The sequence below is a fragment of the Penicillium bovifimosum genome (assembly GCF_028826915.1).
Source record: "Penicillium bovifimosum strain IBT 22155 chromosome Unknown utg000006l_segment0_segment0, whole genome shotgun sequence".
In the NCBI taxonomy this organism is placed as follows: domain Eukaryota; kingdom Fungi; phylum Ascomycota; class Eurotiomycetes; order Eurotiales; family Aspergillaceae; genus Penicillium; species Penicillium bovifimosum.
This window is the reverse complement of record NW_026622715.1, coordinates 2844523-2872512: the sequence shown is the minus strand read 5'-3', so window position 1 is coordinate 2872512 and position 27990 is coordinate 2844523. Positions and strand designations below refer to the sequence as shown.

The following is a 27990-nucleotide window of genomic DNA, read 5'->3' as shown; positions in this document are numbered from 1 at the left end:
CGATAAGCAGCTCCGCAATATGCCCTCACTCCGCAACATCCTACACAAACGCGACGAGCTCAGCACCCCCCAAACAGCCCAAAATGCACCTCCAACGACCCCACCACCACCTGAGTTTAAGCTCATCCGTTCAGACACACATACTCAAGAGATAATCACCCCACCCTCATTCCCAGACGACACAAAACCATACCTCTCTTCACCACAGCAAGACGAAACCTCCCTTTCCCCCCAGTCCCAGTCTCCCCGGCGCAGCTTCCAGCTCTTCAACCGCTCGTCCAGAGCAAACTCCACCTCATCCCGATCTTCGCCCCCGCTACCGCCTCCGCCCCGCCGCGAGCGCCGCCTCTCCAATCTCCTGCATCTCGACCACCGCAGTCGCAGTAACTCGCGCGACTCCTCGGCCAACATTCCCGCGGATCTGCCGCAGATCAACGATGACCAGGCCGCTAGTCAACAGGAGCGCGAAGCGGAGTGGGAAAAGAGGGCTACAGTGCTTGTTCAAGGAAACCCGCAATTCGCGATGTCAGGCTCGTCGCTGTCTGGGCAATCAGCTGAGGGGGGCTCGGTAGGGCTGGGGTTGGGGCTAGAACCGCAGACCAAGTCCAGGAGCCCGAGTCTTCTGAGTGTTGGGGATCCAAATGCAGATGTATGTGTTTCACATTGTCCGCATGTATATGCGTGTGGTGTTGTGGCTGGAATGTGCGACTAACAGACTATAGATTAACATCCAAGAGGCGATTCGACTACATGAAGCTGGTGGTGGGTCTTGTCTGTAATGCGCAGCGACGACGTATATTTAACGCGGACTATAGATCTCGAGCGATCGACTCACATGTTCGGACAACTCGCAGACCCGAATGGCGCGAATAATCCTCTGAGTCAGGTCCTTTACGGACTGGCTTTACGGTAATGGCACGGCTCGTTCTTTCTAAGTTGAGGCGCTAACAGATATTAGACACGGATGGGGTTGTCCTCCAGATCTAGAACGCGCCGTAACCTACCTCTCCGCCGCAGCATCCAATTCAGCCGCGGTAGAGGCGGAGGCACTGCGTGCGGGGATGAAGAAAGGGGGATCTGCAAAGGGCGAGCTTGTTTTGGCCATGTATGAGCTGGGTAACTGCTTCCGCAATGGCTGGGGTCTGAAAAAGGACCCTGCTGCTGCCAGACAATACTATGAGACGGCGGCCAATTTGGGTGACACTGATGCCATGAATGAAGTGGGATGGTGTTATCTCGAGGGGTTTGGGGGCAAAAAGGATAAGGTGCGTGCAACGTTTGATATCTCTTTCGCATTTGTTCTATGCCTATACTGACTCAATGACATAGTTCAAAGCGGCCAAGTACTACAGACTTGCCGAGGAGAATGGGTGTCCCACTCTCGGGAATTCCTGGTATGTTCTACTTACTATGAGAATGCGGAGTGTGTATCTAACGGACAAATAGGATCTGGAAAGACAAGTACAATCCAAAGTGATCAAACTGCTCTTTGGCAACGGCAGCAATGCCTTTCCACAATTGATGTCTCCCATGGTCTTGTCACTCGATGTATATTAACTTATCACGCGCTACGACGTCTACTTCCTCGAACCGATGTACATGAATGAGCCTTAGTGAATCATATCCAGGGACTTCTTCTAGCACAATATATACCAAAACCAATTCTAACAACTTTCAGCGGTGTCAGCAGACGGCCTACCATCTTTAGGAATACGCGGAAGGAAATTCCAAAGAATCAAGATAGCGCCCGAGAGCGCAATAACAAACGGCATGAGGACCTCAACCCCCTTAGCCTGCGCCAGGACACCGACAATGAACGGAAGAACAGCGGCACCGCCGCCCCCAAAAGCCGCCGCAAACCCAATAGCGCTGACATGCAGATGTTTCGGCAGGAGTTTGGTGGTAACGACCACCACAGCAGGAAATAACGGACCCAGAAAGAAGCCCTGCAGTGATACTGCGACAGCACCAGCGTAGAAGTTCGGAACCAAGTAAAGGATGAGGCAAAATCCTATGTGGAGACATATGTAAACCTGTTCAAGGACGAGTTAATCGCGAGATTGAATAGGACAGCAGGAGGGGAGAAATACCGTGATGGCGATCTTCTCACCAATCAAAGGAGTCACGAAACCAAGGATAATTCGGCCGGTGGTGATACCGAGCCAAAATCCCGTAGATGTCATACTACTAGGAAATGGCGCAGCATGGCGCACCTCTTTCATGAAATTCACAACCCATCCACCGAGGGCTACTTCGACTCCGACGTATCCGAGCAAGAAGAAAGCGCAAAGCCAGGTGATCCGGGCAGTAGGCATTGTGAAGAGGACCTTGCTTAAGCCTGCTTCCTTGCTGTCACCGGGATGTTCCTTCTTCTCGAGTTGGAATGAAGGGCCAGTTGAATCCCAGAAACACGCCACGCAGAAAATGATCTCGATTGCTGCACCTCCGATCTGGGAACGAATAGAGTCAGCAGAATCCAGAGACAAATAATTCAAAAATAGCTTACCATGATATAATAAAAATAAAACCACGGCAAGCCCGCATGAGCAACCATCAGCGAAGCAATAAGCGGACTCACAACCGCACCAACACCATAAAACCCATGCAGCAGACCCAGCAACTGGTTCGCATTATGCAAGTTTCCAATCCAGGCGTTCCACGCCGAGTCCGCAAGCCCATTCCCCAGACCCGCGAAGATGAACGAGACAACGAGAACCGGGTACGGGGGGTGCACGCAGTTCAAGATGTAAGCTACTAGGTGACAGGAGGAGGACACGAAGGCCACGCCTCGTCGGCCTATAGCGCAGTGTGCGCGTTCATTGACGATTGCAGCGGTGGCGTAGCCGAGTAATGGGGAGAGGAAGACTAATGAGACGATTGTGTAGGAGAGGTTGTAGTATGTTTCGAGCTGGACTGGGTTAGAAGGGAATTTACACAGTAAGATTTGAGACGGGGTTGATATACATATGGAAGAAGGGGCTGAGGATATGTGGTTAGTATATAGTAGCACTTAGCATGATATGGATATTGAGTGTGGTCTTACGCCGTATGCGGAGTCATTGGCTCCCATAATTAGGAAGCTCCAGAATGTTGCCAGTGTCTTTGCTATATTGGACCGCGGGTGATTCCATTCGCCAGAAATTGGAGATGACTCGTCAGACGTTGTGGGCTGGTCTTCATCTCGTTTCTGGCTTTTATAGACCGTGGTTATCGGACTCTCCTGGGCTCTAATAGACATGGCCAGGAATATGAATAAGGATGATAGAAACGACAGAACACACAAACAGCAACATAGCGTGAAGGCTTTTTATAGCTTTGACTCCGACAGCGCTCCGACCTGTTTGGAGATCAAGTCTCCAACTTCAAGAGGAGAGTTGGCCGAGTTGCCTGTTTCGGCATGAAGCGGCGCCCTCCGAATTAGGCAGGTCCGCCAGCAGCCAAGCTGCCAACCTTCCATGGAACACACCAATCCCACATGTTCACGTGTTCATGATGCCCTATAGCTTATCGATATTATCGATCAAGACTAATATTCAAAGGGCTCAGTATTGCATCGACCAAAATATTGTATTTACTAACTTTAGAAGTTTAGTAACAAATTCCACGGCCTAATCGGTTAAACCAGCTTCATCCCAGAATTAGTCTCCGCAACACTACCGGTGACATTCGTATCCTTCATCAGCCACAAAAACGCTTCCGCAACCTCCTCCGGCTGCCCAATCTTCTGCAACGCGGTAACAGTCTTAGTCCACTCAAAAAGACCCTTCCTCGCCTCCGGCTCCTGATTATCCCACAACTCCGTCTCCACAAACCCAGGACTAACGATATTAACGCGAATCGGCTTCAAATCCAGCGCCAGATTGCGCGTCAACCCCTTCAAACTAGCCGCATAAGAAGCCACAACCGGCCACCCAGCAATCGGCTTCTCGGACGAAGTCCCCGTTGTCAAAACAATCGACGACTCAAGCCCAGGCTTCAAATACTTAGCACCGACCTGCGCGACGAAAAATGGCGCGAACAGGCGCATTTGTCCGGCATTGCGCCAGTACTCGAGTGTAATCTCGTCGTACGTGAACATCTTCGGCGGTTCGGTCGCTGTAAAGACGATGTGATCCAGCGTGCCGACTTTGGCGAATAGTTCTTCGATGTCTTGCTTCAGGGTGTCGCGTGACAGGTCGCAGACTATTCCCTGGATGCTCTGGGATGGGTACTCGGTTTTGAGTCTGGCGACGCGCTCGTTGATGCGGGTTTGGTTGGAGGAGGAGATGGTTACGTTGGCGCCGGATGCGAGGCTTGCTTCGGCGACTGCGTAGCCCATTCCCGATGTGCCGCCGATGATGAGGACATGTTTTCCAAGGAGCTTTTGATATTTTGGACTCATTTCGGGGACTGGGAGGGTTTCTTTTTCGGGGAATTTGATGCGGCTTTTCAAGGGCATTGGGAAGAGACAAGAGTCAATTTCGGCTGAACACGATTTGATTTGGCTTTTGCTTCGCGAGTCTATTATATGTGTTGCTTGAATCGTACGGTAATATTATGGTGTAATGTTCATACGTTCTCTTTGTGGGGATGCTTTGCTGTTCTAAACCCTGTCACCGGCGACTTTCTACTTGCAGGATGATTTACAATGCTTCAAAACACGGCGACTTATTTCGGCAAACACAAATATCCGATCCTTACCTCTTGCTAATCATTACATGATAGATAAGTTCATGGCATGACCTCAAGTGCTGCAGATCGCCACTTAGAAGCCGAGAAATCCCAGTCTACTCGCCGTGACATGCAGGCCACAACGAAATCTATCATCGAGAAGATTCTATTGCCTATGGGTCGACAATATGTCTGATACTCACCGAGGGGACAAACACATATGCACGTCCTTCATCATAGGCGATATGGAAATCACCGGATCGATCGTAGAGCCATACGAATAGAATAAAACGTGGCAATGTATGAGATCGTGGGAATCAACGGAATAGACAAAATAGACACATTAACAAGCAGCATCGACATTATCCCTGACTATGGCGCTAGACCTGGAGCCCACATATCACTTTCGCTTCCACCCAGTGCACAATGCTGGTTTGAAGCATGCCAAAAAGTTGACAGAAGAGTCGTCACGTATGCTCGAAGAGGTCCTTGAGGAGAATCATAACAACCATCATATTTTCACCACGACAGAGGATCACAAGGGGGTAAGTGGATATGAAGCCACCAGAAATTGTTGATAGATCATGACAGATGTTCTAGGTATACTTCCACAATCACATCGCCCACCATGATATCACGATCTGGGCGCTGGGAGCCAACCCAGAAACAATTCGGTCCCAGCACGACCGCAACAGCCTCTACCAACGAGAAGCCATGACAATCCAAGAAACCCTCGTTGACGACATGAGCGATCCACTAGTTTTCAAGCGGTGCCTAGGACGAGAAGAGAACTTCCTGAATTTCTGTCGCTTTTTCGAAGACGAGATAAACCGCATCGGCTACCAAGAAGTGCTGCAACAGTACCTCGTCAACGGGACCGCCGTGGCAGACGATATCCTGTGTCGTATCTACATGGGCAAGTAGACATCAATTCACCAGGAGGAGGAGGAAAACCGTCCCAACCGAACCATACTAACCGCGGAAACCACAGGCTATGTCCACGGCATCATCCACATCGGCATGGCCATGGAGTTCAAGCAAGCCAGGCTCCTAGCAGAAGGCTTCGCCCAAGCCTGTGTCCACCACGACTGGTGGTACACGCAGTATCTGACCGGGGCGGAAAAGCTCTCAAAAGAACAAGTTGAGCCGGCGCTCCCACTCAGCGCATGCGTCGATCTCGCGCGAGCAACGGAGAAAATCCGCAACTGCTCCAGCCCGTACTACCACATGCAGACGCGCAAAGTGACAGGCGAGATGTGCCTGGATCTTGAGCCGGCACGCGATGGCGTGCTGAAGAATGCCGGGCCTGAGCTAACCAGAGTCGCTGCTCGGTATCGCGTTGATCCGAATGATTTGGAACGGGCTACAGCTGAGCTCCAGAACACAGCAGGTAAAATAACCCTATACCCCCATTTGTTCTTTGGATATTGTCGTTAGCATCATATACTCACAGATTACATTCAGTCTACCTAACTGCCGGAGCCCAACGACCCCCGTATGCCTGCACATTTGACTTCTTCCTCCTGCACGCCGTAACCTCCAGCATCGGCCACACAATGTTCCTCGCCGAGCCGTCTCTGACCAACAAGCAGAAGGCCCGACTCCTCGAGTACACAGGACGGGTATACCTAATGTCCTACGCAGGCCAAGGCTGTCCAGAGATCCGACTCGACTGGCTCGCCTCCCACCCCTCCAAGCTCCCAAATCAAGGCTGGGACGAGGTCTTCGAGAGAGCATGCTACCACGAGGACGACGGACACATGTGTAAGATGATCAGGTGTTTTGCGCACGCGCAAGATACCTCGAGACCGTACGATCATCTCCCCGAGTTCCGCGTTAAGCAGCCTTTGTTCCTGACGGCGGGGATTGCGGCTATTGATTCCGCGAGCGCGCAGCCTATGGATGGGACGAAGCACTTTGATTTTATTCGGGGTGCGGGATTCCCTGAGGCTTGGGAACGGTTTCCGCATCGGGAGCAGGCGGCTGTTAGGGCTCATCTGTGATTAGGCTGCATGTGATGGGATTGGGATGTTGAAGGGGTTCTCCTTTATGGCTTTAACATATTAGGAAGGATGTCGCGAGTAGTGGAATTCGAGATTGATTTGTGATTATTATAAAGTCTCGAGTAATCGGAGTAACCCTGTAGTGACAGCCTCAGACAGGGGAGTGAGTATACTCCCGGGGAGAAGATTTCCCAGGTGACATGCATTGGATCATATCATATCAGGGATAAAGTCCGTCTTGGCCAGTTGGCTCACTTGGCCTAATCTGGTCCTCGGTACCACGTTGTAGAAGTCTTGGCGTAGCTAAGACTCGCCGCCACCGGCTTGTCTGAACTCTTCCCCCGGCGCATCTCATCACCTAATATCTCCTGAACAGAGGGGGTGGGGAGGGGAGGAGTACGAGGAGGTAGGGTGTGTGTCATTGAAACAGATACATCCACATCCCCTAAGGAGTCAGCAGTGCGAAAAGCCGCAAACACGGTTATTTGACAGGGCCGATCATTGAACTTGCAGATAATTGATCGTCCAATCACAGCCCAGCAATAATACCCACGCCATCGCTATCGTCGATTCACGAGGTCTATTTCGGCCGGCGCCGCGGCGCGGGATTGATCAGTGATACGAAGTGAAGCGGGGAGCGGCAAGATGGAAGCTGTCATTAGCGCCGTGATCAACATGGCGCCATCTCTGCACGTCTGAAATTCGGCCACGGAGAAACATTGCTCGAAGGTTCTCCGTTCGGGGATGCGGAATTAGGCAGGCTCGTGTTGCCGTGAAGAACTCGGACAAATACGGGGTCTGCGCGTGGGCATGGGGGCTAGTCGGTATGTCAACACCGCCCCCCCCACCCACCCCGTTGCCGATCTTTCTAGCATCGACATATCATTCTGTCATATTCAGGTCGGGATTAGAAAATGCAGGCATAACATCACAGCTGACTGCAGGTGTCTTCTCCATCGCGCTAGAAGCAACGACAGCGTGGCTGAGACGTTTTGGAGAGTGCATAATTGGAGTAGGTTGACCGAGCGTTAAGAGCTCAGGTTCATGCACCAAGTCTAAGTGGCAATGAAATGCTCCGCTCGACTCGTCCTGCAAAAGTCGATGCCAAGACAGTTTGCCAAGGCAGTTTCTCGCCTTCGATTGCTTCAAGTGGATGAAGGCGCGTGGCTTCATTGGCAGGCAAAGCTTGAATGACCTTTTGAGGATGATACACATAGCACTCACCCCCAGGGATCGATTCCTTTGGCAGTTGAATCTACCTATAAGAAAGAGATGATGTTATCTATAGCCCAGCTACCAGAGACATAACAGCTCGCAATCAAAGAATAGACTGGCCTTCAAATGGGTGCTCCCTCTGATTACCAGTAGAACACTACACGTCAGGACTCAGCCACATAATTCCACACAGCGGCAAAGACCGAAGGACTCCCGTCTTACTGCATGAATCCGGAATACTGAGATCACAGGCAAAAGAGCCGATTCGCGGCGAAATTTCTCAATTGAGCGTTTTGTACTTTGTGTTCTTTCAGGACGAAGCCACTGTCGTCTCTAGGGTTATTGAAGCGAACATCATGTAATGAATTAAAGCAAGCGAGAAAAGGATAGTTAGGATTATTGAAATAACAGCAGATATCTGCAGAGTCTCATCTACAAGACAAGCCGAGGAGTTAAGCCGAGGAGTCACGCCTTCAATGCATGAAATGTTTGCGTGGCTTGATGCAATGCTCACACCAGGTTCCCAACCTTCTTAATCTTCGCTTCAAAGTATGAAGACTACCATGAGCTTATCTCAATATTCCTGATAGGTCGAAGCTAGAGCCACTTGTAGATCGATTCTCGTACTCGGGGAGGAAAACGCCAACGTTGCCCCTACGTAGCATTGAGTTCTAGATCTAGATCAACGCTTCTTTATCTTGCAATCACGTCGCTTGTACTTCTGACAGATGGCATGTGCATCGTTTAGATGCATGAAATAGTGGAATGTGGAAGCCAATTGAAAAAAAGGAAAAAGAAGAAAAGAAAAAGAACCCACAGTATTATGTGCTTCAGTTTTAGCTGCATGACCCTGAAGACTCGACAGGGATATACCATTGCCTTTTAACGGAACATATTGAACCCTTTAACAAGGAGACCCCCGATGCTGAACAAATAGCCTCGTCTTTGGGCCTTTTTCTTCATCATCGGATCAACAATTTCCGAACCCAACCGAAATGGAAGAAACGACTCAACGCAAAGTCCGATCGGCCTGTGATGCATGCCATGGACTGAAGATGAAATGCTCCGGCGGAGACCCATGCACCGGCTGTGCAAGGTCCAAGCAGACGTGCCTATACAGCGAGCCGAACCGACTCGGACGCCCCAAGGGCTCAAAGAACCGACAGAGACCACAATGGAGCCGGCAAAGAGGCGGCTCAAGTCGCGCAATATCGGCAGACAAGAACCGAGCAGGTTCCTTCAGTAGAGAGTCCGTACCGAGCGAATGTCCCACTACACAAGGGGTGCCAATGGAGATCGAGGCAGCACTCCCATCAACGGGGGACACGCTCGACATATTCAACGAACACCATTTGGCACATGCAAGTGACTCGGCTTTCTTCTCGACGGCTGCGATGTCCGATAAGTCTTGGGAAGAGCCAAGTGACCTGTTTGAGGGATTAGATATGGAAGGGGGATTTCGGCACGACGGATCTGTCTTCTCCGTTATGCCATTGGTACGTTAAGATATAAGCAATTAAGCCCAATGCACTGCTAACGAGATCATTTTCATGCATACAGGGATATGAGGATGAATTTCGTCGTGCCATGCAAGGGGTCGATCTGTCCTTCCTCGAAACGGGACACTGCGTCCCACAGGAGCCTATTTCAGCACCGCCAGAAAGCGCACGAGCGTCAAAACCAGTCGGACAAAGACGGGAAACGACGTGGGATGGCTGTTCTTGTCTTGACCGCCAGACCCGCTTTCTATCTGACTTGAAGAAGATCGTGGGCAAATATCCTCTGACACCAGTCCCCATTATTCTACAGGCTACTCAAGATAGTAAAGCACTATGGGAGCGACTTGCACATTGCGGCGCGTGTCGACGCGATCAAGACTCTGTGGCAGTGTTGATCCTCGCCATGGGACTCCGGAATATCCTCCAAGGACTACAGTGTCTGATATTGAAGCAGCAACCCTCTTCACAAATGAGTTCTTCGGCCTGGACAGGAGGATCAAGCACAGCGAGCAACAGCAGGAGCAGCAGCAGGAGCAGTCTGTTTGACACAATGAGCGTGGAAGGGACCGATCGACGATCACATGAATTGACTACCAACACTATTCGCGTGGGCAGCTTTGAAATCCCACAAGATGAGCAAGCATTTTTGACGGACGTACTAATTGCTCGGGCACTGAGTAAGATCAAATGGACCCACGACTCCATGGTGGATTATATCAGGCGAGTGCATGGGAGCCCTTTTGCCAACCTGCGGCCCGGCGAGAAACGGCCGATTCATTTTATTTTGGAGGATTTGCAGAACCTAATTGAGGCCACGGAAGCCTCTGTCAGGAGCATTATTCATAGTGGATGAAGGATTCCTACGATTTACGAGTGTTGCGTTGATTGTATCTAGCATTGTAACTTAGATGGACTAATTGACATATGATCTTTCCATGCATATAGGCAGTAAGCTATGACGAAATAAGCGAAGAGATCTGTCCGAGCTGCACTAAAGCAGCGCTAGCGAATAAGTGGGTGATATCCTCCCCCTAGTGTTTTCGACTTGACCTCGGAGCGTTTTAACTTTTGACGGAGTGGAATTGCTCCGATCAGCATAGCGGGCCGGGAGGCGGGTACTAGCGGGAACGAGGCCGGGTGGGGCAAGCTCAAATCTATGATTGGCCAGGTCTTTAGATATACTCTATGGCTGCAAAGCTTGGCAGAGCCTGAAAATCAGGGCATCGTCATTTATAACACCAAAATACAGGCTTCAAAGAACACAACTGAAGCAATAAAGGGATTCGGTTACATTCCAGCCCACAGCTTCGGAGACAAATTGGTTTTCCCATTCTAATTCCCCCGATTGACGATTTCAAATGATTGAAAATGGCCATTCATCAGGTTTCCCTTTATCTACTGAGCTCACGCCATTCCCGTTCGCTGATGCTTCATTTTGACTCTCGCCCGCCCCCTGCCTCACTCGGAGACATACTTGGCTTTTTATGCGCCACTTGCGATTGGGCTGGACGGCGACTTTATTGTGTTATCGAGTAAAAGTCACCCTAGGGCCTACGCAGTGAGATTGTCTTTCGTGTGCTCCCCCGAAATCTGCTCATTTGCACAGCTTGTCTGAGCAGACTGAGCTCCAGTCAGTTGGAAAATACCAAAAGCATGTCTACTACGAAGAGTAGCAAACGCTACCGTATTCCTCTCTATCAACTAGTGTTGTCCCAGGACAGCATCACTGATGATGTTCTCCAACACAAGTGGGATGGAAGTGGCACAGAAGAAGACCCGTACCTCGTCGACTGGCTCCATGAGGATGCTCGCGATCCTCACCAAATGCAAGACTGGCTCAAATGGTCAATTACACTGCTCCAGGCCGCCTCCTTTCTGTCCATCACATTTGCATCATCCGCTCTCTCAGCGGCCAACCCCCAAATCATGGAAGAATTTGGTGCTAGCGCTGAACTAGTGGTTGCTGACACTTCGCTTTTTGTTCTTGCTTTTGCCATCGGACCAGCTATCTGGGCACCACTGTCTGAGCTCTGGGGTCGTCAGATCATCTATTTCATCACATATGGATTGACGACTGTGTTTGCGGGAGCAACAATTGCAAGCCCGAATATCGCTACACTGCTCGTTCTCCGATTCTTCTCAGGTGCATTTGGCTCTTCAGCAATTTCCAATGCCGGAGGTGTGGTTTCAGACATGTACGCCGCCCGGGACAGAGGACTGGCTACAATTGCCTTCATTGGAGCTCCATTCTTGGGACCCAGTCTCGGACCAATGGTTTGTGACTTTCTGGCAGTCTCCAGCGGCTGGAGATGGGTTCAGGGACTTATCACCATCTTCAACGCGGTGGTGTTTTTCGTTGGCATAGCTCTCATTCCTGAGACTTACACTCCAGTATTGCTCCAGAAGCGCGCTGTCAAACTCAGTAAACTCACTGGAGCTGTGCACAAGAGTCGTCTGGATGTTGGCAATGCAAATCGGACGGCTAGTCAGATTTTCACGAAGACCATGGTGCGCCCCTGGGTTTTGCTCTTCTTGGAGCCGATTGTGCTGGCTTTGTCTGTTTACATGGCTATCAGTAAGTTTTTCTATCCCCTAGGTTCTTCCCCTAATATTCGGAACTAACACAGCCCTTGACAGTCTACGGAACAATGTACATGGAGTTCGCCGCCTTCCCGATCGTCTTCGAAGAAAACCTCAAATGGCCACAAAGCACCTCGGGCCTCTCCTTCACTGGAATGATGATAGGCCAGATACTCGGATGCGCATATTCGATCCTCGATGACGGTCGCTACAAGAAAGTAGCCGACCGCACCGCCTACGGCCGCCCACCCCCCGAAGCACGACTCATCCCAGCGATGGTCGGAGCAGTTACTCTACCCGTCGGACTATTTTGGTTTGCCTGGACCAATTTCCCACGCATTCACTGGATAATCTGCGAGATTGGCACCGTTCTTTTTGGATTCTCGCATGTATCCATCTTCCTGAGCGTGGTCAACTACCTTGTCGATGGTTATACTATTTACGCGGCATCTGCATTGGCCGGTAACGCCGTGATCCGGGCGCTTTTTGGTGCTGCCTTGTACGTCTACACTTTATCTGGTCTTGCCTTGACTCTGCAACAAGCGAAGCTAACACAACTTTCTCCATAGTCCTCTTTTCACAACGCCCATGTATCGGAACCTGGGAATCCACTGGGCTTCCTCCATTTCAGCCTTCCTTGCCCTCGCGTGCCTACCATTCCCATGGATATTTTATAAATACGGACCGGCAATTCGGAGACATTGTCAATATGCTGCTGAGTCTGCTCGGCAACTGGATGAGATGGCCGACCGCATGCGTGAACAGGCTGAGCAAAGGGCCAACGAGAAGTCGGCGAGTCAGTCAGAGTCTGCTAGTGGGTTGACTGCTTCTGCTGAAGAGGAGAGTGCTGAACCAAAGCCAACTAGCTGAACTATAAGTTTGGTTTGGTGATGCCGTGGCCCCGTGGGGCTACGGTGGCTCTGTTGGGGCTTAGATGGTATGGTTGCATTCCATTTACTAGGATCGATCGATCATCGGGGTGTGATATTTTCCGATAGGTGAAGTCTGTTTCGGGTTCTTGTGAACGTATTTAAAAAGATATCCTGGAGACACATTGACATTGTTTGGGCCTTTGGCTTAGATATTTTAATCAGATTTGATTTTTGGAAGTCGTTACAACAGCGCTGTTCAGGGGGTGTGCAGCCAACTGGTCAGTACGTATCGCGAACTGGCCAGTGGGGCAGCGAACTGGTGAGTAGTACGGAATTCGACGACTGGCTTTTGGATCTTCTAGCGACAGTCCGGTCTCGTCTGGAAAATAATTTGATCCCAGTGTTGTTTTTATTACGTATATGGAATTCTCAACTACTCATGGCCCTCTTTATGTAGGTCCAAACGGTCGATGGCGACCTACGGGGAAGACTCCTTTTGACCGAGATAGAGACTCAAGACAACCTATTTATAACAAACGCAACCCTACCTACAATAGAGCCCCACTATATACAACACGAGAAGAGCGAACACGACGAATGCGACTTCCAAGGCCAGCACCCTGAAGATGACGGCTATCGCGCGGTGTTGAAAGAGTCAATGCACAAAATTCGCTCAGTACAAGCTGGCGGGGCCACTTCTATTATCCGGCGATTTCTTGAAACACATCATGTTTAAACTTCAAGCCCACGTGAGATCAACAGTGCTGACAACGGGGCTGACTTCCTTGTCCAATAGGGGATATGTGCCGGCGAGTATCATCCGACGTCCGTGAAGAATACCCACAGCCATAGAGACGAAAAGCCTCCGCGGATCTTATCCGGATCAGATAGGACAATTCTCAAGGGTTTAATGTGCTATGGCTTTTGGGTATTTGGAATTGCTTTCGGAGGAGCCTCTTCAACGATCTGATAACTAGAGGGTCAAAGTTAACATTGTACTATACGATATAACTATACTTGAAGTATCGCTCAATACACCAGGTCACTGCCTATCCTTTCGGTCTTCCGATAATCATACTTTCAACAGTAAAGAATTGTCGACATGGAGCCTGCTGGGAAGATACTCTTCTTCGGAGATACCTCCTTGCCCTTAACGGCGGCATTGTCCCAGCTGCTCAAATCACAGCGGAGGAATACTTTGCTTTCGAAGTTTCTCATATCAGCTCATGAAGCACTTCGTGAGGGTATCAAGAACCTTCCGCAGCATGTCCGGGCAGATGCGTTGAGGTTGACGTCGCTGTTCGATTTTGTGAATGTTGAGAATCAGACATCGCATAGCTTGCGCGTACTATCACCCGCACTTCTTGTTCTCGTTCAGTTAGGGAACTGTATATCGTGAGTGGATTCAAGAGAACATGGTATTCCAACGGTTGACATGCTGATAATGGCGTTGATGAAGGTGGTATGAGAACCATCCACATGTGGAATTTCCCAGCTCAAGGGATTCGGTACATATTGGGCTATGTGTAGGCCAATTATCTGCTGCTGCAGTCGGTCTTTCAAGCAGTCTTCTGGAGCTTGTTACGCTCGCAGTGGAAGTTATCAGGGTCGCAGTTCGGCTGGGATCGTTGGCGTTCACCGTTGGGGGTGACTTGGAGGACGATAGCGAAGGAGCACCATGGGCGCTCTTGGTGAACACAGATATAGTGTCAAAAGATGATTTGCTCTCTTTGGTCGCAACACTGGTAACGTATTCCCCGAGACAGCAATTCGAGTGCTCTTCTGACATCGTTCAGGACACCCCAGCTGGAAAATGTGCGTTTATCACAGCAGAGTTCGAGCGGACAGTCACAGTACAAGGTCCTCCATCAACGCTGGCTCGATTTAGAAGAGCACTTCTTGAGAAGGCCGCTCCCGCAAATTCAAATCAGTTGGGCCGGCCAGTCCCCATATTCGCTCCGTATCATGCTCCGCATCTCTACACAGAAGCGGAGATCGCGGGCCTGACGGAGGCCCTAGACACGAGAATTGCAGAGCAACAATCCAGATCTCCACCTCAAATTTTCTCTGCAGGAAATGGAGAAACTTATAGCAAAGGCACTTGCAGGGAAGTGCTCACCGAAGCCTTGACAGATATACTAATTCGCCCAATCCGATGGAAGCATCTTTGTCAAGGAGCCGGATCTTCTATTGCAAAGGCAAGTCTATCGAGCTGGGAGATCCAATGTTTTGGGCCAGTGCATACGCAGAAAGCACTTGCCTCCAATCTGAGTTCAGCACTGGGTTCCAGCATTTCCATAACCGATACCTCAATATCGAATGATGGAACCGGGGTCGACGGAGGATTTGACACACCCATTGCTATTGTTGGGATGGCAGGTCGGTTCCCCGACTCTGATAGTGTGGAGGAGCTCTGGCAGATTCTCTCCAATGGCATTGACTGCCACAAAGTGGTAGGCATCCCAGTTCGAGTATCAGCTGCGTTCATAGCGTCTGACTAATCTTGTGAAGATCCCAAGTGATAGATTCGACCCAGCCATATATGTGTCGAAAGATGGCAAATACAAGAACAAAAGTGCAACGGAGTTCGGCAACTTCATGAAGAGTCCTGGCATGTTCGATGCTCGATTTTTCAATATGTCACCCCGAGAAGTCATGCAGACTGATCCTCAGCAGCGGTTGGCTTTGGTAACTGCATACGAAGCACTTGAGATGGCAGGTTATGTACCCGGTCGAACGCCATCTACGCAGATGGAGAGGATCGGCACGTTCTACGGGCAGACGACGGACGATTATAAAGATGTCAATGTGGTGCAAGAGATAGACACGTACTACGTGTCTGGCGTCGTTCGCGCTTTTGGTCCTGTGGGTTTTCCGTCGTTGGTTGCTCCCGAACATCGTTGACTAACTCCATCACAGGGACGTGTATCGCGCGCGAATCAACTTGGTAAGTCATGATATCACCACGTCAGGCATCAAGTCGAGTCTAACTCTTATCTCAGGTGGCCCGAGCGTGAGCGTCGACACGGCCTGTGCCTCCAGTGCCACAGCGTTAAATCTGGCTTGCACGTCAATATGGAACAACGAGTGCGACACAGCCGTTGTTGGGGGCATGATGCTTCTCAACAGTCCGGACATGTATGCCGGCCTGTCGCGCGGACACTTCGTCTCGAGTGACGGACCATGCAAGACATTCGACGACGAGGCGAACGGATACTGCCGGGGCGAAGCTGTAGCAAGCGTCGTTCTCAAGCGGTTAGATGCTGCCACAGCGGACAACGACAATATTCTCGGTGTCATTCTTGCATCCGCGACAAATTACTCCGCATACGCGGCATCGATCACTCAACCTCATGCTGGCGCACAAGAGACGTTGTTCCGGAAAGTTCTCTCCCAAGCGGCAGTTCAACCAGATGAAATTGACTATGTCGAGCTTCATGGGACGGGCACACAGCTCGGCGACGCCATCGAAATGGCTTCTGTGTTGAATGTCTTGGCGCCAGAGTCTCCTGTCCGGGCGGCGGAAAGGCCACTATACGTCGGCTCTATCAAGGCGAACATCGGCCATGGAGAATCCGCCTCGGGGATCTCAGCTTTGATCAAAACTTTGCTTCTCTTCCAGAAACAGCAGATTCCCCCTCATGTTGGTATCAAGAGCGGTCGGTTGAACCGCACATTCCCCTCACTGGAGAAAAGACGCGTGAGAATCGCCGACAGATTGACACCATTCCCTGCGATATCCGGTCGCAGGCGAAAGGTTTTGATCAACAATTTCGGCGCTGCCGGTGGAAATTCCAGTTTCATACTTGCAGAAGGCAACTTTGCCGACTCTGCCCCTGAATCTCAAAAGTCGACCGTGCAGCGCGATCATGTGATTAGCGTGACCGCGAAATCAGACGCGTCGCTTCAGGGAAATCTGAGAAATTTGATCGATTACCTGGACAAATATCCAGAGACTGCGATCGAAGATCTAGCATACACAACCACCGCACGCAAAGTTCAGCATCCACTACGTGTTTCCGTCACTTCTTCGACGACATCTCAGGCCAAGAAAGCTCTTTCCGCGGCATTACAACGTACAGTCACTCGACCAACGAGCAAATCACAAGATGTCATTTTCGCTTTCACTGGCCAGGGCTCCTTGTCACCAGGAGTTGCAAAGCAGCTCTTCGAGACCAATTCTACGTTCCGGTCGCACCTTACTCGATTCGAGCGTGTTGCGGTAGACCAGGGATTTCCTCCATATGTCGAAGAGGTCATTCGCGGTGCGCATGCCTTTGACCAACTCTCCCCTGTTCAGACACAGCTGTGCCATGTATCAATACAGATGGCGCTGTTCAAGATGTGGTCATCTTGGAACATCAAGCCTCGCGCCGTCATCGGCCATAGCCTTGGTGAATATGCTGCCTTCTTTGCTGCAGGAGTCCTGTCTGCCAGTGACACGTTGTATCTTGTTGGCCGACGTGCATCCCTTCTTCAATTGAAGTGCACTTCCTCGACACATTCAATGTTGGCAGTGAATTTGCCAATGAGTGGCATACAGAAGATCATTCGTGAGCGGTTGAACAACGTGGAAGTTTCCTGTTTGAATGGACCGTCGGACGTTGTCATCAGCGGCCCTGTGGCTTCCATCAGAGAGGCTCATGGGCTACTGAAGGCCAGTGGAACATCATGCACCATGTTGAATGTTCCATATGCCTTCCACTCATCGCAGATCGACCCCATCCTGGCACCTTTTGATCATGAGTTGATGCAAGTTCCATTTTCAACGCCTCGGATCCCTATTTTGTCAACCTTGCTTGGACGAACCTTGCAGGTGGGCGAAGACATAGGACCAAGCTACTTTATACGCCATGCTCGAGAGCCAGTCCAATTCTTGGATGCTCTGCGAACTGCACAGAATGAGGATATAATTACGACAAACACTACCTTCATTGAACTCGGTCCGCATCCTGTCTGCCTAGGCATGATTCGGTCTACCCTTGGTCTCAGCGAACGGTTACTTCCTTCGCTCCATAGGAAGGAAGACTCACTCGCTACAATCTGCAGATCCCTGGCAGCTCTGAATGACCAGGGATTTTCGATCGACTGGAATGAGTATCATAACAGCTTTGAATCTACCCCAAAGCTCCTCAACCTTCCAACCTACGCATTTGATGAGAAGAGGTATTGGATTGAGTATCAGAACAATTGGCTTCTGCAACGCCACGAAGCTGCAGCTTCGTCTGTGCCTGACAAGTCTATTCAAAAATTGACAACGACGGTGCAGCGAGTCGTCTCTTCAACCGTCCAGGGTGAATATGCCACGGTGAATTTTGAGTCCGACTTGTCCGATCCGTCTCTGCACAGGTTGATTGCAGGCCATGTCCTCAACAAAGTCGCATTATGTCCATCGGTGAGTGACTAATCCTCTCCCAATGTCTGACAGTTCTTCCGCATGAAAAGTCATAGCTAACATATTTCACAGGGAGTTTTCGCGGATATTGCTCTCACTGTAGCAGACTATTTTCGCACGCACTTCGTATTCCCTGGTCCTGTTACTGGTATGAACGTGGTCAAGTTGGAGATGACCAGTCCAGTCCTCATGCCTGTGGAGCGACCTGCGGAATCGAAGATGCTTCAGATCGTGGGAGAAGCAAACCTCGCATCGAACTCAATTGGACTGCGCGTGGGAATACTGGATGATCGAAGTGGAGCTTTACAGCACCACGCTTCATGTCAGATCGTGTTCGGAGATTCAGAGTTGTGGGCCCAAGCGTGGAACAAAAATGCCTATTTGATACTCGAGCGAATGGAAGATCTCGAGCGTGGTGTTCTCGCCGGAACGACCAGTCATATTTCCCACGAAATGGTCTACAAGCTGTTTGCGAATGTGGTCCAATATGACGAGCGATATCAAGGCATGCAGGAAGTCATCGTTGATTCACGAAAACTGGAAGCGGTTGTTTCGCTGGCACTTTACCAAGGGGCCGATGCGGGGACTTTCTTCTGCTCGCCTCTATGGCTCGACAATCTGGCGCAAATAGCCGGTTTCATCATGAATGCGATTGGGACAGTCAACCCCCGCGAGTTCACTTACATCTCCCATGGGATCGAAAGCTACCAGATTGCGGAAGAAATCGATCCCCGTCTTCCCTACCGGGCGCATGTGAGAATGCTGCCCGAGGAGAAGAATGTTTTCGTGGGCGATGTCTCGATATTCCAAGGCAAACGTATGGTCGCCCGATGTGGAGATGTCAAGTTCAAGAAGATTCCACGGGCCTTGATTGAAAGGCTTCTTTCCTCTTCGACACCGCAAGAGCCTTCTAGCAAGCGTGCTGAGAGTGGAATCACGCCTAGAAGAGAGCTGAAGGTGATCCAGAAATCTATCGTTTCGAAACAGCCGAGTACCAGTTCAAGCATCGACAGTCTCAGGAAGCTTCTAGCTTCGCAAATCGGCATTTCCGAAGATGATCTCTCAGACGACAGCAGCTTCATCGAACTTGGAGTGGACTCTTTGCTCTCTATGACCATTCTATCCCAGATTCAAGCATCCCTCAACATAGAGCTCCCTGCTTCTGCCTTCACTGATCTTCCCACCTTCGGTGATTTGTGCAACCATGTTCTGAAAGGGTTACCGGATCAGTCTACAGGACCCCTTCTAACTCCCGGGTCAAGCACTTCCGAGTCTGACATTTCCTCGCCCCCGAGTCTATATGACATCCCACTGGAATCCTCAAATGATGCACGTCTTCTGGAAGTCTACTCGGTTATCGCAAGCGAGATAGGCGTCGATGTTCAGGAGGTCCTGACAACCGACGATCTCTCGGTTCTCGGCCTGGACTCAATGATGGCAATTTCCATTGTTGGGGCTTTGGAAGACAAAATCGGAGTTCGGCTTCCGTCCGATACATTTGAGTCATCTTCAAAGAACATGCACAGCATTCTGAGTGAAATGTTCGGCCCCTCGCATCCCTCTGTCTCACAGCCTCCGATAGCCAAGGATCCGGCCGCCAACCAGAAAGAATCATCTTTCCCCTCTTCCATTCTCCTCCAGGGCGACAGCTCAAACACCAAGACCCTATTCCTCTTCCCGGACGGGAGTGGTCTCGCCAGTGCATACGCGAAAATTCCCCGGATCTCCAGTGACCTGCGCGTGTGCGGGTTGAACAGCCCCTTGCTGTATTCAGCCGGCCACACCCCGGCGGACATAGAAAGCATAGCCGCAAGAATGGTCCAAGTGATGCGAGAACACCAGCCACATGGCCCGTACCTGTTAGGCGGGTGGTCAGCGGGTGGTCTCTACGCCTTCGAAGCCGCCAGAGGACTACTACAGGCGGGTGAACAGGTTGAATCACTAATTCTCATCGACTCGCCCTGTCGCCTCCGCTACGACGCTATGCCTGTCTCTATATTGGATTTGATCTCAAGCAAGCGGGCTCTAAGCCGCGAGGTTCGAGATCACTTTTTGCGGACTATCAGCGCTGTTGAGAAATATTCACCACGTCCGCTGCCGCGTAAAGCCTGTCGGGCGACGCTTGTCTGGGCTGAAAACGGACTGTACGGCCAAGAGGACGCCTGTCTGCCTACGGATATCGACATTCACAACCCTATTGTGGAATGGTTGCTCAAAAGGGGTGGGGAGTTGGATGCGCTGGGCTGGGAGGAACTTCTTCCAGGTGTGCAGCTTGGTATTAAGACCATGCAGGGAAATCATTTCAGTATGGTTCAGGATCCTAATGTGAGTATCATTTCCAGCTACCTAACCCGAACTTCGGACTCGAACTAATTGGCTTAATCTACAGGCGGGTTACTTGAGTGCGGCAATTGCAGAGGCGCTCTAGGCTGCCTATGCAAGGTCAAGAGCTTGTTCATTCTCAATAGCTAGATTGTACATAGTGGTCTTTTCTCTTATTTTGTCACAATCAGACATCTTACGTTCTTGAGTCCAATTTCTTTTATCTCTACCTTGATTGATAGGTTCACTCTTGTAGACCGGCATGGTCCAACTGAATTCACCATTTACTTATCAGCCTGAGGCAATGATTTCTTCTCGCTGCGGAGAGTACCCCGGATCTTGCAGATATCACGGTCTAATTTCAGCACCAAGGCATTGTCCACTGACCCTGCATCGAAGATCTTTGTCTCTTGAGGACGGGACGGATGAACTCTCACAGCGGATTTGATCCTTATCCTCGGGGGCAAACGGACTCCATTCCGTGCTCAAGCTGGCTGTACGCACAGGACACCCTGAGCCACGGGTCTCAGTGCTTTCCGCTTCAAGATTGCAACGGAAGTGTGAGGGATGATCCCGGATTTCATTGCGCATAGGGCTCTTAATGGGCTGAGCATATGGTTTGCTGTGAGTGTCAATGCGAGTAATCCTTTGGCCCTTGATCGAGGAAGCTTCAAAGCGGCAAATGGCACAACTTCGTAGAGATCGACAATACGAGGACCGGGTGATGAAGAAGGTAAGGATATCGTCGACGCTGTTCATCCGGTCCGGATATGTGCTACAGTACCATCTACCAGTTCCAGCCAAATACTACCCTTCAGCAGCCAAGCACCGACGGAGCCACCGAAAATTCCGACGGCCCTCTTGCTTGGCTCAGTCCTCTTGATGAGTTAGGTACAACATGGCTATTTCAAAGACTTCTCAGGCTACGGTTCTCAATGGTCCAGCTAATGTCTAGTGTAGTGGGCAAGAAGGCTCAGATGCTCGCAGATCATATAACTCCATAACCTCCCGGTTATTCTGGAAGGAGAACTACGCCAATAAATGGTGTGCAGAACAGCAGAAGTTCCCTTTAGTCTGAAACAATCTGCTCATGAGTTCATGCTCTGGCCTCTAACGCTCGGACGATCAGCGGTAGAGATTCGAACAGCAGTGATGTTTAACTAATTGCTTATGCTTATGTCAAGGTTTGTCATATTTTCCAGCTTATTTGGACTCCATCAATCTGGTGAGGAATTACGATGTACGTACTGCAGTCTACTGCTAGGTACAATGTTGGACCTACTCACCTGCTTCTTCTGGTGCCCTCCGTACTTTTCGTACTTCGCAACGACCTTTGGCAGGTTTCCGTGTCATGCCCAGATGTTATTCAGCAAATTGAGTAAATGATATCAGGTGAATAAACTACAGGGAAGATATGATTAGTAAATATTAGTCAATATCCATGGATATCACCGGTCAGCTTACCGGCGATTTCCACGATAGTCGCCGTCACGGATTTGTCCCCGCCCCTCACACTTGACTTCGACTGCACAGTGATCCGTGTGCATAGCAGGGGGTGGTATTGTCAGGAAAATGCCGATGATAGACGCATCCTCTACGCAATGCAGGTCGCTCCGATGTATAGACCCGTGTCCTCGACATAGTACAGAGACCAATATCCGCACTCGTCCAGTCCATAAACCTTTCCTACTCAGAGATCTCATAAGAAACCCGATTATCGACAATAAAACCAAATACCAAATCTCGCAATCATGGCTTCAACGTTGGAGTCACTGGCATCGACGATCCACACAAAGGCCCTCGAACTAGCCGAGCTCAGTAAAGAAAATGGCATCAACCCAAGTCTCGATGACCCCGTCGCATCAGACCTGTCAAGCGTGACGCCTCTAGCAACTCGAAATGAGCTCATCCAGGCAGCCAAAGATCTTCTCTATCTGGCAATGGGTCCAACAGACCATGTCCTGAGTCTAGCCTGGTCGGTAAGCGCAGTTCTCTCGTATCATCATGATATGCAGAATCAAATAACTCATCAATCATCATGAACATAGGCCGGGGATGCCGCCAACCTAGACCTCCTAACCCGCTTCCAAGTCCCACAGCACGTCCCACTGAACTCTTCAATCACAATCCCCGAGCTATCAACAGCAACCCGTCTCCCCGAAGACGTCCTAGCCCGAGGTATCCGCTACGGCATCGCAAACGGACTCTTCCAGGAGATAAGCCCAGGCGTATTCACCCATTCTGCGGCATCAGCAGCCCTAGCTAGTAATTCGCACCTGCGAAATGTCGTGCACTTTGGCACCGAGTTCCTGCAGAATATTCTGATGCACGTTACTCCAACCATGCTGGCGCAGCTGGATGAAAACACAGACAAGGTCCCCGAGACGGCGTTCAACCGCGCGTACAATACGGAGCAGAATCTGTTTGAGTATTTCGCTCACTCGAAAGATCTCAATAAGAAGTATCATGAGTACCTCATGGGACGAGTGAATACGCCATTGTGGTCGATGGATCGGCTGCGCGCAGCCTGGGATTGGGGTAGTCTTGGATCGAAGACTATTGTTGATGTAGGTTGCTTCATCCTTTCTTTTTCCCCCCATTTTTGCACATTTGTAATGCATTGTTAACTGGATCTAGATTGGCGGATCATCCGGACACACAGTTCTAGCAATAGCGCCTCTAGCACCAGAAGCGCAGTTCATCGTGCAAGACCAGAACACCGATGCACTGGAAATGGGAAAGAAACTCGTCCTGGTCTCGCCGCAGGTCGGTGATCGATCACGAATCACCTTCCAGGAGCACGATTTCTTCAAAGAGCAGCCCGTCAGTGCGGATGGGTATATTCTGCGGCATATCCTACATGACTGGAATGATGAAGACTCCATTGCTATTATCAAGGCGTTGCTGCCGGCACTAAAGCCCAATGCGAAGGTCTTTATTAGTGAGGGGATCTTGCCAGATCCACCAGCTAAGCGGTTGAACACATTGACGAACAAGATGATTCTGTAAGTTTTCCGATTCCGGTGCGAGATTGATTGCGGAGCTAATGAAGGTATAGTATTGAGGATCAGTTCATGCTTGCAGCTCATAATGCGCGTGAACGGACGGTCGGTGACTTTGTGAGGGTGTTTGAGGCGGCGAGTCCGAGGTTCCGGCTGGTGGGTGTTACGTCTGGTGCTGAAGCTGGGGCGTTCCAGTCATTGTTGGAGTTTGAATTTGTGTGATAGAATAGCTGGGGCATCAAGTGCATTTGCAATTATGACACTGTTGATACCGTTGCTTTCAATAGCAGTAGAATAAACGTTGTCAACCAACAAGCACTCTCGGCCTACTACGAAGCCACCGGGGCGTTTGACCGGTGATGTGCTACCCAAAGAGCAGGTGGTCTGCTATGCCTCATCCACGAATCACATAGGCTAAGACAATCATCCGCGTAACAAAGCACTTGAAAATAATGTACGAAACAATATAAGAGAAGAATCAAAGCAGGCTCATCAGTCCAAACACACGAGGCCATCCCGCCTCAGTTCCATTTCCCAAAACCTCCGCCCAATCGCTAAAGTAACATAAAAAAAAGGTCATGATAAGCATAAGCGTGGAATGCAATCATAACATGCAAGGTTTCTTCATAACTCATTTCGTTTCTCGTATCCCATGCCCGAGATCCAATCCCAGCTTCCATTGAAGCCCGAGAGGAGATCCCATGCCTGTACACATCAACATCAACATCGACTCATCAACTCATCAACACATAATTCAGGCTCCCACCATGTTCGTTTGTATATATGGTCCTTCCTCCCATGAAGACAAGAAACAGAAACACGCTCCGAAGCCAATCGCTAAAATCATCACATCGCTAAACAAATCCCGTTGGACAGACCCTAGAACCAAAAACAGAGACATGAAGGTGATGTCAAAAGAAGAAAGAAGATACATAAAGAATAATAGATGTTGCGTGATCTATCGTTGCACGCTAGAATTTGAAGGACCATTGCTGGTCTGGGTTTTTGAAGAGAAGAGAAGAGAAGAGGAAGAGAAGAAGTAGAAGAAAAAGGCAGATCGAGCGACAGCCACGAAAGAAGACGTCACAAGAGATGCAAGAAAGGTAGTAGAAAAATTCACAATCATTACTGTCGTGTTGGAAAGAGGAAGGAGATCAGACATGGAAGACACCCTCCTCTTTAATAGGAGTAGCATAATCCTGCACCATACGACGGAAGTCCCGAATAACCTTCTCAGGCACTCGGTCCCACATCAGCGATCGGGAATATACATCCGAGGATGCAGCGGGGTGCATGCGACTCTGCTGCGCGACCGTCTCACGCATAGCAGCCAGTGCCTGCTGTAGCGTCGACGGCTGCTGCGGCTTGAACGCGCCGTCGTCCTCGAATGTCGTCAGGGAGTTATACTGGTTCACATTCAAGGAGAAGACCTGCTCGCGTTCCTGCTCTTCTGTCGGCATAGCGAGCGAGTTATGTAGCTGATCAAGGGTTGAGGGCACAGTCTGACCGGAGCTCAAGTGTGCCATCTCCATGCCGCTGATAGTCGCCTGTGTGGGCCCAGTTGCCGTCGCGCGGCTGAGGGAGTGGGACTGCAGGTCATGGCCCTGCGAGGAAGCCAGCACGGCTTTGAGCACGTTAGCTGACTCGGCGCGATACTCCTCGGATAGTTGTGGGAGAGAGCGGCCGGGGAGGGAGCTGCTGTTTGAGGCGATGAAGGCGCCGAAGAGGAGACACATGTAGAAGGCGTTCCAGCTGATTGGCAGATCTGAGTTGGATTTCTCCTGGGTTTTGATTTGCTGGCTGGGCTGTTGGCGGGGGACAGAGAGACATTCTTGTTGCAAGGGCATTGCGTTGGACATGGAGTAGTCGTCCCACGGCTGGGCTTCCATGGTCATATTTTCAAAGCCGGTGAAGTCGCCAGGGAGGGGTTCGTGAACGGGCTTGACGCCGCGTTCGAGATTTTCGACGGTTTCCATGAGAATGTTGTTCTTCTTGCGCAGCTCGGCTGTTTCCAGCGTGTGCACGCGGATGATCTCGTCTTTCTCCATGTGCAGCCCTTCAATGTACTGGTTCATCTGCCCGTGGGTGACGATCCATTCGCTCTTCTCGCGGAGCAGCTCTGCTTCTCGCATTTTCATGGTTTGAAGTGCCTCTTCAAGATCGCTGATGGCTGCGGTGAAGTTCTTCTTCTCCTCTTCTAGTTTCTCGGTATGCAATTTCTTGCGTTGCCGAGAGTCCAGTCTATGACAACAAAGTTAATTTCGGATCTGACGCAAAGGCTTATGCTTCAACTTACGCTGCTTGCCGGTTCCGGAGTAGTCGCTTCTGCTGCTTGAGCTCTTTGATCTCTTCCTCGTTCGTGGACTGACTGATCAAGTGATCAATGTTGCTCAGGGTCCGCTCAGCGGGGATCGGGAAGCGGGCGTTCCGCTTCTTCTTCCCATCCTCCCTGCACGGCAGACCATTGATAGAGTCGGACCTTGTGGTAAAGCAATCCGTCGGAGCCATCGCCCATGGCTTAGTTAACTTCGGCGAAGTGGCATCACTGTCATGCGACCCAAACGCCATCCCGCGGTACATGGGAGTCGTTCCCACAGCACTGACAGGCCCAACAGCCCCACCAGCAAACGGAGCAGTAGCATTCTGACCTCCTTCTGCGGCATACTGCCCATAGTCCACGGTCGGGGTACATGAGCCGGAATCCGCACGTTGCATGGGGGCCCAGCTCGTCTGTTGGTAAGCAGACTGCGGGCCGTCGGCATGCATGAACGGGGCACCCATTGGATTCACCATGGGTTGAATGGGGTGCGAATTCGAGGTTGAATGTAATTCCATTGTGTTGGATCTGGAGTTTGAGTAGTTGTACCAGTCCGAGCCCCGATGTGAGTAGGGATATGGGGCATCGTATGAGAAGCGGCGGTTGTCGGAAAAGTCTTCGGACATTGGTTCTAGGATCTTGTCGTCCAACACATCCATCTCATCATCTTCCGGTGCCATGTCTGGTGAGTTTCGGTCGAATTTGAGTTGAAAACCTTGTGCCATTATGAAGAGGCGGTGTAGTGTGTATTTCAGAGAGAGAGGGAAAGTGTGGGGCGGATAATAGGTTGATTGATAGAGAATGAAGGGTAGTGGAATCACGAAGAGGGAGGGTGATAAATGCGTTGAAGTGAAGATATGACGATAATCTGCGAAGAGGGGAAATATGCTATGGTCTAGTCCCGGGGGAAAGAAGCAGCCTATGTAGCAGACGCAGACCTCGTGCGGTCAACTTTGTACCCACAGGTACCGAATACCGATGCGGGAGATGGAGAATAGCCTGTCGATCCAAGTACCCAGTACTCATTCAGCGGTCTGCGCGGGAGTAGGAGTGTGGCTTCCGGGGCAGGTTCTCCGTTATTGGCTGCATCGTTCTGCTTGGGCAGACCTGCATTTGATGTTTGATTATTTTGGCTCTGGTGAATTTGTTTCTTTTTTTTTATTTTAGATCTGGTTCTAATTCAGTTCCGTCGATCCAGTCTCGATGTTAATCCTCGATGTTGATACGGATTTTATGTACTTTAACCTTGATTTACGCATGGATAACGAGTACATACGTCTGAATACACCCATATAGACAGCCGATTTCCGCTTTTCTCCCCGAACATCACCAAGACCTCCCCCCGAAGTGGGGGAAATCAGATGTTGGGCTTATCGATAAACGATACCCTATCGATCGATCCTTGTTCCGCCGGCCTGAGACGACCCCTGTCGTGGGGGAGTAAATGGTCTGTGCTACATCTTGTTTACAGCGCTTATGTAGAGTACGATGTGGTACATGTAGTATGGGGCTATTCACACACTTGAAACAAGTACCGAGAAAGTATCCGCGGGTATACCTTTCTGTACTATACTCGTAACTCGTGAGTGGTCAGATGTCCAGTCTAGATGTCATTCCCTCCATCAATCCGCCGCTAACAGCCTATCATTCCCGAGTCAGTGTGACGATCCTTTTGGGCTGCGATGGCGGTTTGATGTGTTGCTTTTTCCTTTGTTTCTTTCCTCAATTTTGGATTCCTCTGATTTCTCTGTATGGGTTTGTAGGCCTTCTCCGTAGAATGAATCGCTGGTACGGGCTCGGCCCGCTGATCCACTGTTGGGCCGACCACGGTTAGGAGGAGAAAAAGAAAATTCGAAAATTCAGGAAATAACAAAAAAGGAAGAAGCACGGGTATTCTAATCTGATCACTCGTCCCTTCCAGATGACGACCTCACCCTTCCTTCCAAGCAAAGATGCCAATAAGGATTTCTCTGGAGCTTAAGGCCCTAGCTGGATCGAGAGCTTGGGTCGAAAATCTCACACGGCTCATTTTGCGAACCTTGCCGTGATCTACTTGCAGCACTCTTTGCAGTGCTGCACCTTCCATATGGCTGAAGCAGCCATCTTTCCAACCCTTCCAAGCTAACAGATCATAT

General features: G+C 50.4%; 10 protein-coding genes across 10 annotated transcripts; 6 read left to right on the top strand and 4 right to left on the bottom strand.

Moving 5' to 3' along the window:
- Positions 1-19: 19 nt before the first annotated feature.
- N7515_008728 (tetratricopeptide repeat protein) lies at positions 20-1477 on the top strand (the record flags this gene model as incomplete). The annotated part of the gene is made up of 6 exons (XM_056669472.1): positions 20-649; positions 723-762; positions 816-909; positions 959-1265; positions 1330-1394; positions 1447-1477. The coding sequence occupies 6 exons, from the start codon at positions 20-22 to the stop codon at positions 1475-1477; spliced, it is 1167 nt and encodes a 388-aa protein (XP_056519302.1).
- A 187-nt stretch (positions 1478-1664) lies between these two features.
- Positions 1665-3238, bottom strand: N7515_008727 (MFS transporter; the record flags this gene model as incomplete). The annotated part of the gene is made up of 4 exons (XM_056669471.1): positions 1665-2033; positions 2091-2450; positions 2507-2908; positions 3044-3238. 4 exons carry the CDS (start codon positions 3236-3238, stop codon positions 1665-1667), a joined length of 1326 nt encoding a protein of 441 aa, XP_056519301.1.
- Positions 3239-3616: 378 nt separating this feature from the next.
- N7515_008726 (oxidoreductase, short chain dehydrogenase/reductase family) lies at positions 3617-4438 on the bottom strand (the record flags this gene model as incomplete). Its single annotated transcript, XM_056669470.1, has 1 exon — positions 3617-4438. One exon carries the CDS (start codon positions 4436-4438, stop codon positions 3617-3619), a length of 822 nt encoding a protein of 273 aa, XP_056519300.1.
- A 586-nt stretch (positions 4439-5024) lies between these two features.
- On the top strand, positions 5025-6653 carry N7515_008725 (questin oxidase family protein; the record flags this gene model as incomplete). The annotated part of the gene is made up of 4 exons (XM_056669469.1): positions 5025-5195; positions 5251-5554; positions 5642-6040; positions 6115-6653. The coding sequence occupies 4 exons, from the start codon at positions 5025-5027 to the stop codon at positions 6651-6653; spliced, it is 1413 nt and encodes a 470-aa protein (XP_056519299.1).
- A 2210-nt stretch (positions 6654-8863) lies between these two features.
- Positions 8864-10220, top strand: N7515_008724 (Zn(II)2Cys6 transcription factor domain-containing protein; the record flags this gene model as incomplete). The annotated part of the gene is made up of 2 exons (XM_056669468.1): positions 8864-9364; positions 9429-10220. 2 exons carry the CDS (start codon positions 8864-8866, stop codon positions 10218-10220), a joined length of 1293 nt encoding a protein of 430 aa, XP_056519298.1.
- An 800-nt stretch (positions 10221-11020) lies between these two features.
- N7515_008723 (MFS transporter) lies at positions 11021-12817 on the top strand (the record flags this gene model as incomplete). Its single annotated transcript, XM_056669467.1, has 3 exons — positions 11021-11942; positions 12005-12446; positions 12517-12817. The coding sequence occupies 3 exons, from the start codon at positions 11021-11023 to the stop codon at positions 12815-12817; spliced, it is 1665 nt and encodes a 554-aa protein (XP_056519297.1).
- Positions 12818-13921: 1104 nt separating this feature from the next.
- N7515_008722 (type I polyketide synthase) lies at positions 13922-20642 on the top strand (the record flags this gene model as incomplete). The annotated part of the gene is made up of 7 exons (XM_056669466.1): positions 13922-14214; positions 14279-15272; positions 15331-15684; positions 15739-15766; positions 15822-18214; positions 18287-20539; positions 20604-20642. 7 exons carry the CDS (start codon positions 13922-13924, stop codon positions 20640-20642), a joined length of 6354 nt encoding a protein of 2117 aa, XP_056519296.1.
- Positions 20643-20820: 178 nt separating this feature from the next.
- N7515_008721 (uncharacterized protein) lies at positions 20821-21295 on the bottom strand (the record flags this gene model as incomplete). The annotated part of the gene is made up of 2 exons (XM_056669465.1): positions 20821-20924; positions 20974-21295. 2 exons carry the CDS (start codon positions 21293-21295, stop codon positions 20821-20823), a joined length of 426 nt encoding a protein of 141 aa, XP_056519295.1.
- A 992-nt stretch (positions 21296-22287) lies between these two features.
- On the top strand, positions 22288-23760 carry N7515_008720 (uncharacterized protein; the record flags this gene model as incomplete). The annotated part of the gene is made up of 4 exons (XM_056669464.1): positions 22288-22515; positions 22585-23103; positions 23174-23541; positions 23595-23760. 4 exons carry the CDS (start codon positions 22288-22290, stop codon positions 23758-23760), a joined length of 1281 nt encoding a protein of 426 aa, XP_056519294.1.
- A 932-nt stretch (positions 23761-24692) lies between these two features.
- N7515_008719 (putative bZIP transcription factor) lies at positions 24693-26580 on the bottom strand (the record flags this gene model as incomplete). The annotated part of the gene is made up of 2 exons (XM_056669463.1): positions 24693-25779; positions 25835-26580. 2 exons carry the CDS (start codon positions 26578-26580, stop codon positions 24693-24695), a joined length of 1833 nt encoding a protein of 610 aa, XP_056519293.1.
- Positions 26581-27990: the final 1410 nt, after the last annotated feature.